Source organism: Pseudoliparis swirei, chromosome 20 (genome assembly GCF_029220125.1).
Source record: "Pseudoliparis swirei isolate HS2019 ecotype Mariana Trench chromosome 20, NWPU_hadal_v1, whole genome shotgun sequence".
Lineage (NCBI taxonomy): Eukaryota > Metazoa > Chordata > Actinopteri > Perciformes > Liparidae > Pseudoliparis > Pseudoliparis swirei.
Genome location: NC_079407.1, coordinates 8,064,022 through 8,084,600, shown reverse-complemented (window position 1 = coordinate 8,084,600; position 20,579 = coordinate 8,064,022). Strand labels below are relative to the sequence as shown.

The following is a 20,579-nucleotide window of genomic DNA, read 5'->3' as shown; positions in this document are numbered from 1 at the left end:
GGCTGAAGCGAGTATTGCCAAGACTGCAGAATTTACGAAGTAGATCAAATTTGTAGAGACTTATGACTTCTTTTATCATGGCCGACATGAAATTATTATAATAAACTTACATTTTAGAGCATTTATGACCAAAAGCACTCTGCATGCTTTATTGTATTTAAACAAAAAGCCACCACCGCCATTGGTCCATATTTTCAGATGCTGCCTTACTCATCCTGCCTCCAGTGTTTCTCTTTGCTCTCAGAAAAGTGTCACATCATGTTGCTCATCCCTGAGTTTTTCTTTTTATCAGACAGCATGGACAGGTCAAAACGATAAGATCTTTGGGTAAAAATAGACCAAACTGAGGAAAGCTCTGCTTGCTACACAAACATTCAAAGAGACTAAATTGCAGCTAACATCCTCAAAGGAACTTACGGTTTGGGTTTTGCTTCATTCGTATTCATTGTATGGGTTAGTATCTCCAGGTAGTTAACTTCATAAACAACATGGACAACAATCCTTCGACATCTTTATTCTGCACAACAGTCAGGTGGCATAAATTGTACAATCAAAATCCCACTTGTATCAAATATAGCTGGTGGAAAAATGTACAAATCGTCAACATTTGTGTTACAATACATTGTACAGTAGAATAAAGATGTTGCAGGAAATTGCAGTAGGTTTGTGAATTGAATTCACAACAGCAGTCGACATGAAATAGCCATCTGTTCATGGCTATGCTGATGCAATTATGCAAGCTCGGCACTAACTTGCACACCTTGATTTCTCCTGTCCTATTGAAATTTTTTACTTTTTTCAGATGTGAAATTACCAAGACTTAACAGTGGGTTTCCAAGAATGGAAAGGCACATGTCAGTGTGACACTTTCAGTGCACCAGAAATGTCTTTTTGACCGGCAGCATCCAGTGAAAAACCTCCTGTGTATCTGCTTCAGGTAGTCTGTTAAAGCTATCATGAAACAAACTAGTTCAGTCGGTGGAAATACAAATACAAAAGTTTTTTTTTCTTTTTTCTCAACGATTGTCAGAATTGTTACAATCAACAATAAATAACAGAAAACGACTTGATCGATTGGAATGTAAGATAACAATTTAAACTCTAAAGTATACAGCCGTTTGCATAAAACATACATATAAAGGCCTGAACCTGAAGAGATCAGAATAACATAATTTATCTTTGCTTTCTTTACACATACTCAAAAGACAGAACATGGTAAATACATTCTCTCCCTGTCTGCTCTTAAAAAAAAACAGAACCAGGCAGGCAAACATGCAGACAGAAAAGCAAGTGAATACATTTATTTTTTAAATACACAGTATGCAGCCAATTTCCCGCCTGGCAAGTTCTGTCCATTTCCACAGTGAAAGATGCTCAGTTCCATCCCCACACAGAGTTTGCAATGGCATTCCGCCTTCCAGGCGTAATATTCCAATTTGCCTAATTGGAATTCTGAATGGATGGCTGGTTTTATTCCTTTGGGAAATAAGGGAAAGAAAGAGCTGTAAGGGCAGCCGAGAAGGCACCGCAACTGGTCAAAGTCTGCGTCCGTCTCACATCTCTGCCCTCCGATTGGTTCCCTTGTCTCGACCAGCCGCGTCCTTCTCCACTTCCTCGTCTTCCTCTTCGTAATTCTCTTCCTCGTTATTCTCCGCCTCTTTTCTGTGATGCCCCTCCTGCCTTGGTCCCTCCTGGGTTTTTACTGCATCCTGGAGCAAATCACAAGCACACAACAAGACTATTTTAACGGTCGTCAAATGCAGTGTTGTGAGCATCCGATGTCGGATATCGTTTTCCATTAAAAGATGATCCTTTTAGCTATTCATGACACATATGATCATATTTGAACTCATAACAGTCTGCCTGTAAGATTGGAACACAAAGTAGGCACAAGTACGCTCACTCACGAGTGTGAAACACCAGTCACTTAAAGAAGCGAGTGGGCCGAACTAAATGGCTAAATACGAGGGATAATAAATAAAAGGCTGTCATTCTCCAAGGAGGCCAGTTACAGAGCTTGGAGTCAATCAGCAAGGTGGGCTGCTCATTTTCATTCATTTTGTGCATGACTCAAAATTGAAAATCCAATCACTTCTTCAAATTATTTCTCAGAAATAACCCAGCGTACACTCATTTGTCATGTGAATACATGCAGGGTTCTTACACATTTTGACCAATGGATTTCCATGACTTTTCCATAACTTTTCCAGGACTTTAAACCAAATGTCCACGACCAAACTGAAATCTCGGTATAAACATGAACAATTTAGAGAATTTTGTATTCAAAAAATGAGAATTCCAAAGCATACAGTTTACCTCAAATGAAACGAATGAATGAGACAATAGTTTGATTAAAAGAATAAACATTTCTATTCATGTTTATTCCTTTAAACACTTATATAAATGTTTATTCTTTATGTGTAAATCCATCTGTTTATATTAATTATTTCAAACTCGGCGTGAATGAACATGTGAATATACCAACATTTCCATGACTTTTCCAAAACTTTTACGATTTAAGTTTTTTTCCATGACTTTTCCAGGCCTGGAAATGACCATTTTAAAATTCCATGACTTTTCCAGGTTTTTCGTGACCGTACGAACCCTGTACATGACATGGACGTATTGTTTCAGAGTCATGAGATGTGTGTGAGCTTCTCCATTTTAGCAGATTTGCTCAAATTTAATAAACCAAGCCCGGGTGGTGACACGACACCCCGAGAGACCGGACACCTGATCTCCCTCACTTGCCAGGACGTGCACGGGCAAGGTTCCCGTTACAGGGACGTGACACGGGCGTGCACACGCATCCTCGTCCCCGTGCAGCCACCGCAGTTTATACGTCACCCTTGTAAATATTACTTCCCGGATGTGGGACCAAAACATTTGACCGTGTCCAACAGCTTCCATCTGCTTTGATTGTTACTCAGGAACTGACCAAAAGTCCCAGATAATAATTATAGATTACCAGGTTAGTGGGGAAATTATTTTTTGATTATTATTGGCAACACCGTCTCAACTATTGCAAGCATCATGGCTGAGATCTGAAACTTTGAAAATGCATTTTGATGCAGGGACAGGAAGAATAACCCACCTGTTCTATGTTCTCCTCGTTATACGGATCCTCTCCATCCTCCTCCTCCACCTCCTCCTCTTCTCGCTTCCGTCCACCAGCTATGTCCTCCTGCGCCTTCAGTACGCCAACGACGAGAATCACACACACAGAAACACATGAGGGCGAGTCTCTTCCTGCGTTCCCTTTTGCTCCCTCGTATCTCCTGCGTTACTTTACTCAATATTCACAGAGAATGTCACATACATCGTCCTCTACTCCCTCCTGGTACTGGTCATCCAGCGTGTCTTCCTGTTGATCGGGGTTTCCAGCCATCTGAACACACACACACACACAAATCACACGCACACAGGTTTAAACACTACTTAAAGATCATTTGGTTTCAGAGATGCTGTGGTTCCCCCGCTGCCTCTGGATCTCACCATCTCCCGGTCAGTTTCATCATGCCACCATGAGTTGTGATTGTGTGTGTGTGCACATGTTCCGCTAGTGGCTATGAATGCGTCCCTGTCCCCCATTATCAACATGTCTCCCTCCCAACCTTTAATCTTCTTCCTGTCAGCACCTCTGTTACCTCGTTCCTCCCCCTACTCACCACCAGCTCCTCCTCCACAGCAGGTTGTTTGGGGCCTGAGCGTTTGTCTTTGTGCTTGGCTGGCACTACCGGCTCTTCCTCCTCCTCCTCCTCCTCCTCCTCCTCCACGACCACCTCCCCGTCCTCTTGTGCAACCCTGTGGTCCGGCCGCTCGTCCTCAGCCTCCTCGAACTCGTCCTCCCCCTGGTTGTTGGGGTCGTCCTCAGGGTCCAGCTCACCACCCTGCATAAAAAAGGACAGTAAAACAACACAGAACAAGAACGGGCACTCGGTAGAGCGCATACCTTCGCATATCACAAGATTGGGCATTGAATTATGAACATTTTGGCATTAGTTGCATGCCAATTGGATCAAAATTGACCGCGCTATGGTAAAAAGAAGATGTTGACCTTTTCATGACCTTGACCTTTGGCCCGATCGATCCCAAAATCTAATCAAATGGTCCCCGGATAATAACCAATCATCCCACCAAATTTCATGCGATTCAAGAACATTTTGACCTTTTCATGACCTTGACCTTTGACCCGATCGATCCCAAAATCTAATCAAATGGTCCTCGGATACTAACCAATCATCCCACCAAATTTCATGCGATTCGGTTTAATACTTTTTGAGTTATGCGAGTAACACGCATACAAATAAAAAAAATTAAAAAATACACGGCGATCAAAACATAACCTTCCGCATTTTAAATGCGAAGGTAATTAAAGTACAGAAGAGGTACAATAACATCAGAATTAGTGGGTTATTTTCGCATCAGATGGTGCAAGAGTTATGCTATAATGCATGCAATGAAACAGTTGCGTGGCGGATCTATAGGTGAACATGTTGGCAGATCAAACTGATTGTGGCAGTTCGTGCACTCTAATGATGCATTAACGGCCTTGTTGGTATTCAGAAGCTTGAACAGATCACTGGGTAGACTGACAAGTGGAAGACGGATAGAAGGGAGATGAACATGGGGGGCTGGATGGCTGAATGGACGCATGACACATGATATCGTGGTGTGAATGTGAAGCGCTGAAAGAATCGTCGGATGATGAGGACACATGCGAGCGATTAACAGACGGCAGCGAGTGGGATGGATGGGTCGACGCTCACCTGCTTATGTGGCGGCACTCTGTGATCCGCCTCTCGATTCTCCTCCTCCTCTTCCTCCTCCTCGTCGTGTATCATGTGAGCGTCTGTTAACGAACACAAACATACCCACTGTGAACTCTCCTCGTACCATCAGACGGCGAGAAACACACGTGATGCTCTTTTGCCGACATGATGAACAGTAACGTTCTGTATCTGCCCGTCTCTTTGCTTCTCGTGGTCGTCCTGCCTCACCTTCTTCATTGTCAGCGTGACGTTCCTCTTCTCCTTGAACAATATCATTGTCCATTTTCTCATAATCGCTTTGTTTCCTAATGACAGCAATGACAGTACAGTGGCGGTCAGAAGAGCACCGGCACGTTGAGAAATGTACATCTGTACGACAGTGTGTTTAAACATTTACTGCATGCCACGGATGATTATTGTTGTTGGGGCAGTCTTATTTTGAGTTATTTATACATATTTAGCTGTAGAAGATACTGCATATCATGTGTGGTCGAACTGGTTCAGTTTGCACATACGTGGACAAATCATCACGCACATTGACAGCCACGGCAGAGAGCTTTCCCTTTCTTCTTTGTAAAAATGCAATCAGCATCACACGTTTCCTCCTTGATGGCGCATGTGTTGTGTTACTGCCAGCATCAGAGAATAATTAGTTTGGCGAGTGGCAAACCAGTGTGACCGGAGGGAGATTTTTGTATTATTGTTCAGGTCTGTTTAAAAAAAAAAATTAATTACGAAAATGTCCGACAGCCAATGGTTGACTGAGCTGCTGATTTTCTATCTCCATGCGGCTTTTGAGGTGATGTAACAGTGAGACTGAAGATAAAACACACACTGCTTTGGTTCAGTTCATTTCACTTTCTTCTTTTCAAATTAAATTAAATTAAATTATATATTTAAATGATTTAAAGAGGACAGATTAAAATTGCATGTACCTCCTTCCTATTGGCTGAGCACAAGAAATGTCAGAGGGAGACATCCTAAAAACCGTGACACATAAAACTGAAATATGCAGTATAAAAGTTCATTTTTTTTGTAATTTGGCCAAACTCCTTCTGCACCATTTGAATTGATTCCCGCGACCGATTTGAAATGTAACCTTTGGTGCTCCTCTCGCAGCAGCAGCTCCCGCTTGTCGGCCTCCTTGTGCTGCAGGTGCTCTCTCTCCTGTTCTTGCTTCAGCCTCTGCTCCCTCTCCTTCAGCACCTTGTCTCTCGCGACCTTCATGGCCTCCTGTCGCATCTGCATCTGCTTGCGCTCCCCGGCCCTTTGAGCCTCCAGCCGCTGCTGCTCGTAGGCCGACTTCACGCGCTCCACCTGGGCGTGCGCCTCCTGCTGCTCCGGATGGAGGCCCTTATGAGAAGACGAATAGATGCAGAAAGGACCAGCATGTTGAGCAAGGAGAGGAGATGAGGGCAGATCAAACGCACAGAGCTGTTGCTAATTTGAGACGTAAATGTGGAAGCGCAGTATAATTCACCCTTTGGGAAAGTTTAATAGATTAAAATGACAGAGGAAAACGATGAACACAACACATAATGAGCAAGCTGTTGTCGATCACAGACGTAAACACTGAGGAACGCTTGTAATTCAATCCAGTTCCTCTGGGATTTAAGATAAATGATAAGCACTTCCCTTTGACAAGGACACATGTGACTAATTTATGATTACAAGGTTTGTTATGTAGCTCCAATAAGCTTCTTTGAAAGGTTTTAGCCACACAACACGTATACAAGTCACTTTAAATTAGTAACTAAGATATAGTAAATTAAAGCCAATTTAAGGCCTTTTTTTTTTTTTTAACCCTGTGTAGATCAAACTGAGTAGCCTGCGCCAGTTCTAACCGGTTGTGGATGGCGTCTCTGTCGGTCCAGGGCGTTCTCGTCCGGCTGTTCCTGTTCTGGCTCCTCCTCTTCGTCCAGCTGCTCATCCTGTGGTTGCTCCGGATCCTCATCCAGCTTCTGGGGCTGTCCGGCTTGAGCCATCTCCTCCTCTGCCAGCTCCCTCCTCCTCTCAGCTTCTCCCTCTCCATCCTCCTCTTTGTCCGACAACGTGTGCTGGGATACGGTAGGGTGGGACTTGACCTCGGACCGAGCGTGCAGCTCCTCTTCTTGATGGTCCAACTGAAGACAAAGCAACACAAGAGATGTGGATCAGATGTATGTGTCTTTATAATTATACGTCATTTAGCAGACGCTTATCCAATAAGTACAGTGCGCTTGCTCTTACAGTGCACCTTGTTGATGAGAATAGTATTATTTTTTTTTTTTTCTTCTCCAGAATCAGAATAGTATTACAAATAATAACATGATCCCAAAAAATCCCACATTACCCTGGACTCAGTGTCCTCGTGGGCATGCTCCTCTTTCTGTGGCTGGTCCAGTATTGTGGCCTGTTGGTCTTCCTGAATATGAAACTCGGGTGCGATGGCAGCTGCTTGCGCCTGCTGGGATGCAGGCTTTTGTTTTGGCTGTCTGGGATTTGGCGCCCTGTTCAGGGACTCCCTCAGCTGCTTGTATCCATGCACCTGCGCCTAACGGGATCAACGTGCACAGGTGGGCTTAGAGGGGCGATCCTGGGGAAATTGTGTGATGCCGCTTGATTTTCAGGATTCAAAACATTACCTGGCGTGCACCTCTGGGAAGTTATATATACACTTTATACTATACGCTTAAGTTATGGTAACTACATTGAACGTGCTTTTCTACAACACTCTAGCTTCCCATGTTAAAGAGAGTTGTGAAATTGTAAATGTTATTTTAGCCCAAGCCGTCTGACGGTTTAGTCTAAATTAAAAAACAATCTCAAATTAGCAAAATTATAAAAAGATACAAACCAGGAAAAACTTATTGAAGCTAAATAAGAAACAGGAGTATTAATCTGACGATGTATTAAATGCCAGCTTTTCAATGGATTTAAAACGAGGCTGTTTTAAATCCTCTGTGTTACAGCCGGATGTCAGTCAGCCAAAGGATAAAGATCCCAAAAGCTGATACCCAGCATAAATGTGAATGGGTTGAAAGCATAGACAACTATTACACATGTAGCGTATATATTCAGACACTAACATTATTTAGCCACCTAAATACTTTAAAAAGTACATTTTAACTTGATGTTTCTGTGGTGATGCAGACATTTCTTTCAGTTCAGACCATCATGCCATTAAAAAGGGCGTCATCCTTTACATACACACACATACTTTCTAACCAGGCCAGAGGGTAACATTTGAAAAATAATCTGAATTCCTCCCCTCTCTTTATCCTGCTCCACTCCCTCCATTATATCTTTCTGCCTGATTGGCTTGAACGTGCTTTAGATGTACTGCTCTGACAGGCCTGACTAAACCAAACCCCCTGGAGTGATAGAAAGTGTGGTGTGTGTGTGTGTGTGTGTGTGCGTGCGTGTGCTTGCCTGTCCAAGCAGATGCAAAACAGCACAGGCTTTAAAATAAATTAGCGAATGCAGACAGACAGAAAGAGAGAGAGAGGAGAAGAGAAGGCACTGAGTGAGTACCCATTAATGCAGGCAGAGAGGAGGAAAACATTTCACACAAATGAGCAGAGCCCCGTACATCCAATAAACCATTCAGGCATTTCAAAGGTCAGTCTTGGGGAGAAACAGCAAACATCTGATCTAATTACCCAAAAACCAAGCATCTCGGGGAATCTTTTTTTCCTCCTCCGCTTATTACACAGTAGTAAGAAGGTCAAAGTAAAAGGTTAAAGTAGGAGAGGAATGCAGAGCAGGACTTGCTCTTCAGTCCTCAAGCACGACCTTGTCTTTCATCAGCTCATTCGGATTATTGACAAAGCGTACAGCAGTAACAGAGGCTCCCCCTCACCTGGCTGTGTCACTTCATTAACACCGCGCGTGTCTCTGGAGCGTCACTGCTCACAGGCAAAACACACAAACCCATCTCCGCGTGACACAATTAAAATACCACTCTCCCTGCCTTGTACGTCAAAATCTCACCGAGAGCCTTTGATTACACCGGGCAATAATATTTGCAACACTTGATGGGGAAGAAAAATACGTGACCAAATTACTTGCGATGCAGCGATTCCGCATCAATCAGCTGTTGGATTCAGTGACTGGAATAAGCAATAAGACCAGGCTGAAGGCCTACCTGAGCTGCAGACAGCGCACTCTTGTGGTCTTCCAGTGTCAGTGCGAGATTGTCGTGGGACGTCTTCAGGTTCTGATGCTGAACCTGGGCAAATAAGTGCAACCAAACAGCTTGAACCAACCATGTATCTTTACGTACGGCTTTCATTATATTCACTGACATATCTGATTTGAACTAAAATGTAAGATCTGGCACATATTTATTAACGTGACACTGATAACTTTATTTCTTCAATTTCAAAAGCACACGTTGTGCGACACATACGACAAATAGAATCAATATAATGAAACAGGTTTGGTCCTACCTGTGCATCCTGTAGCTGTGTGTGAATGTCATGGTGGGCTTTCCGCAGATGTTTATTCTCCTCTCTCAGGTTATATACATTATCTACCGTCACAAACAGAAAACACATTCAGGGAAAGCATGCAGGAAACACGTGAAACAAGAATGATATTTTCCTCCAAAACATCTGCATAAATAACTAGAACGGGCACTCGGTAGAGCGCATACCCTCGCATATTACAAGATTGGGCATTGAACTATGAACATTTTGGCATTATTTGCATGCCAATTGGATAAAAATTGACCGTGCTATGGTAAAAAGAAGATTTTGACCTTTTCATGACCTTGACCTTGACCTTTAACCCGATCGATCCCAAAATCTAATCAAATGGTCCCTGGATAATTACCAATCATCCCACCAAATTTCATGCGATTCGGTTTAATAGTTTTTGAGTAATGCGAGGAACACGCATACAAATAAATAAATAAATACACGCTGATCAAAACATAACCTTCCGCATTTTCAATGCGAAGGTAATAAGGACCACTTGTTTCTTTTTTATTCTTACGACTTATCTTAACAACCCTGGTTATTTGTCAGTTAATATTCCTGCTTAACAATATATTTAGATATATTTATTTATTTAGCAGGCACATTACATCCATATATTGTAACAGATATAGCTTGAAAATAAGTTTCATCAGTCGTACGTAGAAGTAGGTACGGTAACACGATTACAAAGTTCCAGGAATAAAAGAACAGTTGAATCGAAACCTTACGCTTCAGAAAAAAGCAGGCACAAAAAACAAAGAGTTAAAATAGTGAACAAAACTCAAATGTACAAGCATCCCGAAGGAAAAAACAGAACGAAAATTGTTATTCGCACTAGGTTTAATACTACTTGTATTAATAATACAACACTTTTGTTTCCAGTCCAGTAGATCTAGAAGTCTGCAAATATAGCACTTATACTACTTCAAACATGCATTATTTAAAAAAAGTCAAACTGTTTAATGATAACAGCGCCACAAAAAGTGACACTGCATTGCTACTCGTGTGTTTAACCGAGCGCCGTTAGCATACGGCAGCGTTTCTGTGACCATCTGTACCTTTGAGGTGGGAGATTTCCGACTCTTTGACCTGCTGCACTTTCTCGTAGTGGTCTTTGTGCTCATCGAGCAGCCGGCTGTGGTCCTCGCCTTGGACCTGGTGCTCCTCCTGCAGATCGTAAAACTGCTTCTTCATGTCCTCGTGCTGGTTCTGACCGAGGAAGACAACAACTGTCATCATAGGATAATATATAAAGTAAACATTCATCAAAGCAGAAGTGAAACTAGAGGAACAAGAGGAAGGATAGAGTGTGGTAAGGCCAGAGAGAGAGAGTGTGTACCAAATATGGCAGAAAGAAAGATGGTTAAATATGAGGATGTAAATCATTAAGAAAGCGAGAATGTGATTGTGACTAAGGGTATAGTGATGATGTGTACCTTCAACATCTGATGTTGCACTTGTAGAGAACCAAATCTGCTGCCGGAGTCTTGCTGTTTGAGCATAACAATCAAAAGTTATGGAAAACATTCTTGATTTAGCGTTTTTTGAGAAAAATTAAACTAGTGACTTTGAAGGTCAAGCTTGCTACCGAAAGTGGCGAAGAAGTGAATTATAGTCGAAAGTGGCGGTATTTAAAAAGCAATGCGAGAAGATGTAAAACCATGGAGGACAAGAAACACAATATGAACGTCTACAAGATAGAGTTTAAAGATATTTGATGATGCTCCGTCATAGCTGAAGTCCTAATGTGTGGAAACATACCTTCTCCTTGTTCAGTGACTGCTGTGCATCGAGTTTAGAAACCAGAGAATCTACAAGACAGAAACGGCACATGTCAATCTTCACTCTGTTTTTTTAACAAGACTGAAAATTCTCCGTTAACTTTGCTAAATGCTTTTGATGGAGAGAAAAAGGTATGACACTATGACGCTGACTTATGAGCTTCATTCTGATGCCTCAGACACTCCCAAAAAACTCTAACCCACTTCACTTCAGTACTCAGCATTATATTAATAAAAAAACATTCTGTTAAACACATCTCAGCTGCTGCAGATGGTGTTTTCATAAAATGTTTACGGAGGCTAAATCGGTTAGAATGACCCCTAAATGTGTGAAATAACATTATATTACCTTCCATTTAAATTGCATACTACATTTACTTAGCAGACTACTTTTTGAAAAGGTGACTTATAATAATAATCGAAATAAAGAGTTGATGTATCATATTAAACTAAACGGTAATCTAATCTCCGTTGCAGCCGCACAATGAGAAGCGCCCGTGAATGGAGATAAACCTCAAGAGCGGGGAATGAGCGGAGACGTTATTTTTCTCACCTTCTTTGGCCTTTTTGTGCTCCAACCTCTCCTTCTGAAGAGACTTCTCCAACCTGGAGCGATGCTCGTACACCACTGGACATATAAAAACAGAGGGAGCGAGAGGGGGAGAAATGGAGGGAAGGAGATGGAGAGAGAAAACACAACATTTGTATTAGTGAGTTTGAACAACTTAAACATGTTTTCTAAGAACTCACGAACCCTGAAACGTTCCCTCTAGAGAGGTGGACAGAGAGAGGACGAGCATGATACGCTTTAAAATAAAGAGCCAGGTGTGATATTTATTCGACCGCACCGATGACAGCTGCTCCGTCGGCACAAAGCTGTGGTATTCCTCACGAGGCTGTCGGTCAAAATCTATTCGCAAATACTGCCGGTTCGGCTCTAGGCCGCTTCAGGGTCTGGCGGATTGGCTCATCTGAACTCAGTTTTAGTAAGTCGTGTTGAGCTTTTTCGCATTTCAACTGTCGTTCTTCCAAACACGTCATCTTAGCGCTAATCAGCGATGTTTTCTATTCCGTCCCTGGTCTGCGAGGCTTAAGTCCCGGCTCTGTCTTACATACGCACCCGAGACCAACTGGCGATGCAAGCCAGCCTTTCCTGTACACATGCATGTGCCAGAAATAATACGGAGACTTTTAGTTCATTTATACATCTATAATTTGCCTCATTCACTACAAAATAATATGTGTATTTAGGAGATAATAATACCTAATTGTATTACTCACTTGCACGTTTAATGTCGTTTTAGATCTGAAACGCTTTCAAACATCTTCAAAAGCTAGTTATGCTTTTTGCACGTTTTGAACAGACATTTGATAGCTAGTATTCTGACCGTGTTAAAATTGTTTTAGGTAACGCATCCTGTGACCTCGACATGTGACAATAATAGTAACACCCATCAACGCTTTGGAAATATATATTTGGCAATGCATCATCTGACAACCATGTGAAAGGAAAATCTCTCCTTTTGTACATGTTCTCTTTGACTCGCCAGCCTTGGGTTGGGAGGGGGGAGGGGGCGGGGGGGGGAGGGGGGTTGGGCAGTCTAACTGATGATGTGGCTGTTCTTCCTTCTGAGTGCCACCTCAACAGATTTCAGGATAGGACCGGTAGACACACACAATCGCGTTTGTAATAATTCCATGAGGATAACAAAACTGTGGAGGAGGAGGGTGAACACGGGAAGATTAGAACAAATGAAAGAAATGCGAGAGAGTGAAGCAGAGAAAAGCTGGCACAGATGGGACCGGCACGCATAGGGTTACGATAAATAGACAGACCGGAAGAGACTGAAGGGAAAGAGACAGTCAAGGAAACGCACACACACACACACACACACACACACACAGACACTTTGTAAGAGAGAGAATGACGCACACACACACACACACACACTATGATGACCTCAAACTAACAGATTTCTTATGTAGCTTAAGTCATCAAATGACTATATTTAAAGAAAGGTATCAAGTCCAAAATGTCCACTTGTGTTTCCTTCATGTTCTCAGACTTGTTCAGCCGTTTCACCCCCCCCCCCCCCCCTGTCTGTTGACACACGAGAGGACACTGTGCTTTGTTTGACACCTTCTTTTAGGCCAGCTGATGTCATGTCCTCACAGTTGTTATTAGACGTTTGGAATGTGGTTTCCTCATCTGCTCGATGTGGGGAACACGTCCCTTTCTAAAGACTGCGTCCTTAACTATTTCAAGACGACCCAAGTCCAGCCTCCTCTCAAGAAAAAACCTGGCCTTAATCCCTCCATAGAAGATCTCTCCAGACCGGTCTCCAAGCATCTGTTTACAGCTTTTTGAAAAGGCATAGCAAAGGAACCGTTTAATGAATGCAGATGCCGGAGATCGCTCCATTCTCATTTGACCTGCCTTAAGTGCAGCCTTGAGACCTTGATACACGAAGTGGATCATGGTATTTAGATAAACAGATTTCAGCAGTGGGAGGGTAAATTGAATACAGCCTCGCAGTGGTCTTTAGCATATTTGTTCTATTGTGTGGCGACAGTATCTACTCGTCAGCCCCCGACAGCATGAGGAGTGCCCCAGGGTTCAATTTGAGGACAACTCTTATTTTCTCTCCTTGTGCCACATCATACGCAGACATCGTGTCACATGTCATCGTTGTGCAGATGATACCGAGATTTAACTCCAAATAAAGCCCAAACCTCTCCGGTGTCCAGCAGATGTAAAAATATCTATTAAATTCAGAATTATTTTGACAGAAATCCCGCATGCGCAGATCCAGAAATATATTAGTCTCATTAATCACAACATCACAGTCCATGCAAAAAAAAAATATGGGTATTTTTTCTGGACTACATCTTCAGCAAGCTTGGCAAGTCCCCTTGTTATCGTCACACATTTCTGTCCTTGTTGATTGTATTATTATATATATATATATATATGTTTACATTATGTGTTTTCACATGAAGTGCTGTCATAATAAAATATGTTTTATAATGTGTGTCACTATGATCTTTATACCATAATCAGTGAGCCATCAATGGACTCTGCCTTGACCAGTTTTCAGTGTAAACTATACGTTTTCCAAGATGTATAATACTACAACTTCATAGGATAAGATTGTTTCAGAAGTAACACGTTACATGTGGTTTAATAATTGTTCAAATGGCTACATCCAACAAACTTCAATCAAGCAAAATTCCAAAGCATTCCAAAGGATTTCTTTTGATATGAACTTTCTTTAAACCTATCTGAGCTTGATCCGAAGGACGTCCAGACACAGGAGAGCAGGGAGGTTGTATTCTACTTATAAGAGGCTATGCACCCTCTCTGCCGTGAGAAGAGCCAAAGATGAGGCCATGTTGTTCTTAGCTCAGCTCCGTTCAGGCCACTCCACACACACCCTCTCTCTGGGGGACAACACGGACAAGCAGGGCAATAGCTACAAAGAGGCCAGTCTAGAAAAGGTAATTTGAATGTCCATTTGAAATATTTAAAACCCACAAAGTCATAATAATTTACATAGGACCGTTTATGCAGAAACACAATGTGCCGCACCTAAGAAGCTTTATCTCAAGACATATCAAGAGAAGGTAAAGCAAGGAGATTCATTTAAACATTGGTCAACAAAAATTCTATGTATTTAGTTTTTCTACATTTCTAGATTTGTTTGCATTTTAAAGCAATATAACAACATCACAAACTATGACCTCAACATGCCCTTATCCAATCAAACTCTTTGCCATAGCTCAACTCAGTATTTACAAATATTCTATTCCTCGTGCGAAGATCTGTATCACCATCTGCTGGTGCTTAAGGAAAGTTCCCACAGTCAAATTTGTAATGAAGTACAGACGACTATTCTCTAAAACCAGCAACGAATTGACTTTACAGCAACCCGTATCTTGTTCAAACCTCATGAGCATGGGAATGAACATTTCTTGTTGGAGGGTTTCCCCTCGGACCGATGAACCATTTCCCAAAAGGTGCGGTTAAAGTGCATCGGCAGAGCGAGTACAAGGGATCTCTCTATGGTGGTGACCTTCACTGGCCTACTGGTTTAGAAGTGGAGAAGCCCGGTTTGGTTAGATCTAGCAAAAGTTGGTGTGCACTGGGAAATACTATCAATCCCACTGGGGAAGATTGTTTTTCGGCAGTGTTGTCCTTGTGCAGTGCACTCGATCCTAACTCATTCCAATAATGCACACCGTGATGTGTGGAATGGTTCGGGTGATCAAAGAGCTCACAGAACACCCGAGTAGGGTTGGGTACTGAAAACCGGCGCCACATTCCTATACAACCGGTGCCAACCGGCTCGAAACGCAACGCACATTTCGGTGCTTCCTGAGCCGATTGAAATTCAAAAAATATATATTATTTTAAACTTCTCTGGTGACTCCGCCCTGTCAGATGGTTAACTCAGATTAGTACCGTAACGTTGATTGCAAGTCTTGCATTTAAAAAAGTAGGCCAACAAATAATAAATTAGCCATTATAACCATGTTAAAGCTAGCTCGTAGCTAGCGCTATCTACGAGCTACGAGAGTGACAGTCTGATATCCGCTTTTTGTCAGTGCTCCACGATAACAGCTTTTACAGGGAATATGGCCGAAGAGGTTTTTACTGTCCTCATTGTGCTTCTTTTTTTCTTTTGAGCATCGGTTCAGGCACCGTTCAGGCACCGGTATCGTTTTAAAAGTACCGGTTTAGTACCGGTATCGGAAAGAGAAAAAAAAACGATACCCATCCCTACACCTGAGCTGTGTCCACGGTAATGACCGCTGTCTTCATCCGGTGATCTGACTCACACAAACTGATCCAGGATCACATTTCAGGTCACAGAAGTGAAAGGTGTATTTAAACAACTGCAGAACTTTTTCTGAGTGAAATATAATATTTTCAAGTGTTTCTGTCAGTTTCCCTTCCATTGCACTACAGCTCGAATATGCAATACAATATACAGTAAGTACTGTATGAATTACTGCAATATATATATAATTATTTAGAATGGGTAATATTTGTCGCTCTCTCATAGAAGCAGACAGAGCAATGTTCTGTCAGTTTTCCTTTCATTGCACTACAGCTTGAATATGCAATACAATATACAGTTAGTACTGTATAAATTACTGCACTATATATATATATATAATTATATATAATGGGGCATATTTTTAGCTCTCTCATAGAAGCAGACAGAGCAAAGTTGCAAAAAGCTGCCAAGCTAAACATAATGTGGCTTTCAAGTTTCCTCTCTCACAGTAATTCCTGTGGCTTTTTTGTCTACCTTCTACTCTATAACCCACTTTTATACCCAGTACACCAATATTTCAGTAAAACTAGATAGACATTGGGGATTTGGGACAACCAGATAATGGACCTACATTTGGACTTGGACATTTTAAACACCAGAAACAACATCTAACAAATTCTAAAAAGGAAGAAATGATTTAGTTGTATTATTCAAATGAACTGTTGGTTTATATTCTAAGCGTAGACAGCAACACTTTTTTACAAAACTTTTCCTTCTTTTCCCCCCAAAAATAAAACCAGGTCTGTTAATTCCAGAGATAAAGTACATCTGTAACTCAAAGAACAATAGTATTGGTTTTATCTCATGGATAAAAAACAACAGAATCCGAGAAGAGCACTCGTGTTAATAAACCGGAGACGACAGCGTTGTTTGGTGTTGTACAAAATGATTACAACACTTTTTCAGCAACAGCCGCAATTATTCTATTGGATTAATTATTTGCGGATGACATATAAACAATAACGCGTCTAGGTCTGGGTTGAATGGGTGTTAAAGAACAGGGACACATTTGAGTGCAAGCAAAAACCACAAAGTGCCAGTTAATCATTTTAAATGAAAACTGTGGGCAAGAGTGAATCAATACAGCTGGCTCACAGCCCCTCAAGCTATGGCCCACCTCTAAATATAGGACACAAAAAACAGCAATCAACCATCAGCCAAGGATATCAAGTGGCCCGGGCCTTGGGATTGTCTGAATGGTCCATCGCTTTGTGATGAAAGTATGGGTGTGGTGCACAAGAGTTAAGCAAACTCAACTTCATTCAAAGTGTTACGCTATATGGTAATACTCTCCGTTTCGAAAAAATCATCAGCTTTGTTGCAGCTTTTTTATGAAAAAGGAGCCATTTGACTAAAAGAGGCTGCTTTGCTCGAGGATAAACAGATATTCAACAGTTCAAGCCAAACTGACCTAGCATGGAAAAGTCTGATGGCTTTTATTACAAATTAGAGGAGGGGTCAAATACTCAGGGGTAAGATTTGGATTTTGAGGGGATTGCAAATACAGATGCAGAGTGGTGTATACACACTTACAAGTAAAAGATAATTAAGGGGGTGCCGGGGTTGTTTTTTGTTGTTGTTGTTGTCTTTGTTGTTTTTTATTGTTCTTTTTATTTATTTTTTGGAGGGGGGGGGGATGTGTGTGTGTATGTGTATATATGTGTGTGTATGTATGTGTGTATATGTAAATATATGTATGTATGTGTGTGTGTGTGTGGGTGTAGGGGTATGTATATGTGTGTATATATATGTTTATGTCTGACATTTTTGTACTTGTTTTACGTTTATATCACTAAACAAATAAAAAAATGTAAGTGACCAAAAAAAACAGATATTCAATTGATTTGTACAATGTCCTACTCCAGTTAGGTTGCGCTTTTATCTCGGAAAATGTGGGACTTCCGACACCCCCGGCCAAATATCTTTGTCTTACAAATGAACATAATAATAAGCATTATAAAGCATGGTTAAAAGTACACATTTCTCATATAAGGCTGCACAGTTGGAGGCCTTAACCCCATAAACAACCTATGGAGGCAGATTTAGTGGAACAATATGATTTGTTACAGAATGTTTCACATGACAACAAAACAAACAGGATGCCTGTGTGCATGTGTACATATCATTTGACAAAAGTGATAGGTTGCAACTTCATGACTGCTGGTTAGGGGGATCAAAGGCACACTATTTGACTCACTGATGTGGGCACAAACCGCATTCTGAATACATGAAGCCATGTAGGGTCAAGCTTCCCCACCCAAGTTAGTCATTTTAAACTCAAGGCTTAATGGCATGCCACAAAACCTCACATCCTGTCAGCAAAGCAACTGTGTTTAAGTGTGTTTATATATGGAGGGAGTACATCAGAGAGCTTACTGTATAGGACCGTCCTGTTTAATTTGCTTCTGTAGAGTGGGAGTACACGAGAAGCTAAACATCAGGTCAACTAATGTGAATGTGTGTCACTGTTTTACAAACATGGCACTAAAGCAAATGTATTGGTCCATTATTATACATTTTTCAAATGTGAATGTTGTAGTTTTTAAATGTTAGTCAATGTCATAATGTTTTATGAGTGTAGCTAAATAACTCCTGACTGGATATTGGCCTCCCCCTCGTTCAAATTCAAAACACAGGACTGGAACTTGACTTGAGTTGAAATTATTCTAAGTTATTCCTGTTTTAGAGGGCTAAGAAAAGTCAATACAAATTCTATATTAAAATTCAAAGTGTTACCATCTTATGTAAACAAACCACACAATATTAGGGATGGTGCAGCACCAAGCTGACTAAACCCTAAAATGGCCATACGTTTCTTTAAAACCTTTCCTCTGTTCCCTCAACAGAAGCAGCTCTTCTGGATGACCTCATGACTTTAAGGTATACTCATCTGTATACTGTAGAGGTGAGCCTGGGGACACAGTGACTACAGCCAGGTGTCTGTTTGTGTGTGTGTGTGTGCGTGTGTGTGTTTTTTGTGGCCTTCAGTCCACAGTAAACCTCCCTTGTATATTGTGGAGTCACATTTCAGTCTTGCAGTAAGCTTATGGAAAAGGGAGACCCGTCCAGCCAAATGAACTCTGCAGCCCCATCTGCTGAGACTTTAACCAGGTTTAAAACAAAAATAGGTTACCCAAGGTCAGAGGTCAACGACTGCTTCGCTGTACAGTAAAGTTACAGTTCTGTTAGGTCAGAGAGAAAGTATAAGTGGAGTCATTCTTGCATTTAACACAAACGAGCGCTTCTTTGTATACAGTATAAACTCTATGTGCAACCACCCACATGTGTTGGTTAGTGACTCAACTGTGATGTTTAGAGGTGCTAATGGAATGCGGAACTGAGCGGCGGTTAGTGGTAAATCGAATTAAATCCTCATGTTGGGTATCAGGAGGCGCGTGCGTCTAACAGCAAGCGTGAGCACAATCACATCGACGTGTTGTGAGCGGAGTCTGGCCGTGACGCGGAGAACGACTCCTCGCGCTCACTCCTTCAGCTCCGTCACCTGAACAAACTTCAATCACGTCGCCGCGCCACTCGGTGTTTACCTTGGAGCTGAGCCGAGAGCGACTCCTGGTGCTGCTGGTACTTGAGGGCCATGACCTCGGTCCTCCTGAGCTGCGTGTGCATCTCGTACGATATCATCCCGCCGTACATCATCCCGCAGACCACGGTGACCAGCAGGAGACACTGGAAGATCCTCCGCTGCCTCCGAGAGCACACCCCGGTTCCCATGTTGGACCCGCAGCCCCCCTCCGGCCCCCCCTCCCCTCCCAGTTCTCTTTCGCCGCTGGAAACTTCCGACACAACTTCTGCTTCTTTCTTTTTTTACCTCCTGGTGAAGACGTGAAGAAACCCCCCTCCCCTCACTCCCCGAACATTTCCAAGCAGAAAAACACGAGTCAAACGCGAACGTCTGCGGATGGATACATTGTTTTCGCACGGCCGCCACATCCACCCGAGCTCTCTCTCTCTCGGTCTCTCTCTCTCTCTCTCTCTCTGCGACTTCAAAGTAGCCGCTCAGATTTTCGCTTCACTTTACGTGAAACTCGCCGCTTCTTGCCGGACAAACCGAGGCTGACGGCTCCCGCGCGCGTCCACGTTCCCCCTTGCAGACGTGAACTTTTCCGACGCAGTTTAAAGAGGCTTTTTGGGGGGGAAACGGAAACTCAAGTCCCGGACGAGGCCTCCGTAGCACCTTTAACTTTTAGTTACGTGTCAGCTGCCTGCCATCCAAGTACAACTCTGAAAGAAGTCCCTCCTCCTCCTCCAAAAAAAAATCAAAAATGTCCCTATTCCCGCCCTCGGAGAAATGTTTTGATCAATTGATCCCCAGGAAGCTCGATCAAGCCCTAGAAGGGTTTAGAAGTTTAGACCGTTTAGGTTTTACCAAATACGGATACTTGATGTTATAACATATTAGGTACCGCAGACATGGTTTGTAATAATAGCTGCAAAAACACCAGTGTTAATAGAGACATGAGAAGTTTAAAACTGTACATTATTCTTCCAATAGATGTGGAAATTATGCCATATTTATAGTGTACATGTTATACTGTACATTTTATATTTTTTAATTATGTCTGATGTGTTTTTCTTGTTTTTGTTTATTGTTATGAACCTTCCACCAAGTCGAATTCATTGTATGTGTAACTTGCGTGTATTAAAAACAAAAAATGACAACACAAGAACAAAATTGAACTTTAACCTTGGATGCATGAATGTGCA

The 20,579-nt window shown here is 42.1% G+C and overlaps 1 protein-coding gene across 3 annotated transcripts; it reads right to left on the bottom strand.

The window, feature by feature from the left end:
- Nucleotides 1-498: 498 nt before the first annotated feature.
- On the bottom strand, nucleotides 499-19,608 carry golim4a (golgi integral membrane protein 4a). Of its 3 annotated transcripts, none has more exons than XM_056441629.1 (16): nucleotides 19,400-19,608; nucleotides 11,567-11,641; nucleotides 10,994-11,043; nucleotides 10,669-10,722; nucleotides 10,291-10,441; nucleotides 9,203-9,285; nucleotides 8,899-8,982; nucleotides 7,105-7,305; nucleotides 6,617-6,895; nucleotides 5,872-6,107; nucleotides 5,001-5,077; nucleotides 4,770-4,852; nucleotides 3,669-3,890; nucleotides 3,320-3,388; nucleotides 3,095-3,190; nucleotides 499-1,709 (listed from the first exon to the last, which is right to left on the bottom strand). In XM_056441629.1, exons 1-16 carry the CDS (start codon nucleotides 19,584-19,586, stop codon nucleotides 1,554-1,556), a joined length of 2,103 nt encoding a protein of 700 aa, XP_056297604.1. In that variant the 5' UTR covers nucleotides 19,587-19,608; the 3' UTR covers nucleotides 499-1,553. The 3 variants fall into 3 exon arrangements, with proteins under 3 accessions (XP_056297604.1, XP_056297603.1, XP_056297605.1); XM_056441628.1 differs by having other exon boundaries at nucleotides 5,872-6,125; nucleotides 19,400-19,606; XM_056441630.1 differs by lacking the exon at nucleotides 7,105-7,305 and having other exon boundaries at nucleotides 5,872-6,125.
- Nucleotides 19,609-20,579: the final 971 nt, after the last annotated feature.

What these genes read in the sequence shown, in the direction of transcription:
- golim4a (XM_056441628.1), bottom strand. Translation starts at nt 19,586, where the DNA reads ATGGGAACCGGGGTGTGCTCTCGGAGGCAGCGGAGGATCTTCCAGTGT. An exon ending in GCACAAAAAGGCCAAAGAAG is followed by an intron (nt 11,044 to 11,566) that starts GTGAGAAAAATA and finishes TCTGTCTTGTAG; the next exon opens with ATTCTCTGGTTTCTAAACTC. An exon ending in AGTCACTGAACAAGGAGAAG is followed by an intron (nt 10,723 to 10,993) that starts GTATGTTTCCAC and finishes ATGCTCAAACAG; the next exon opens with CAAGACTCCGGCAGCAGATT.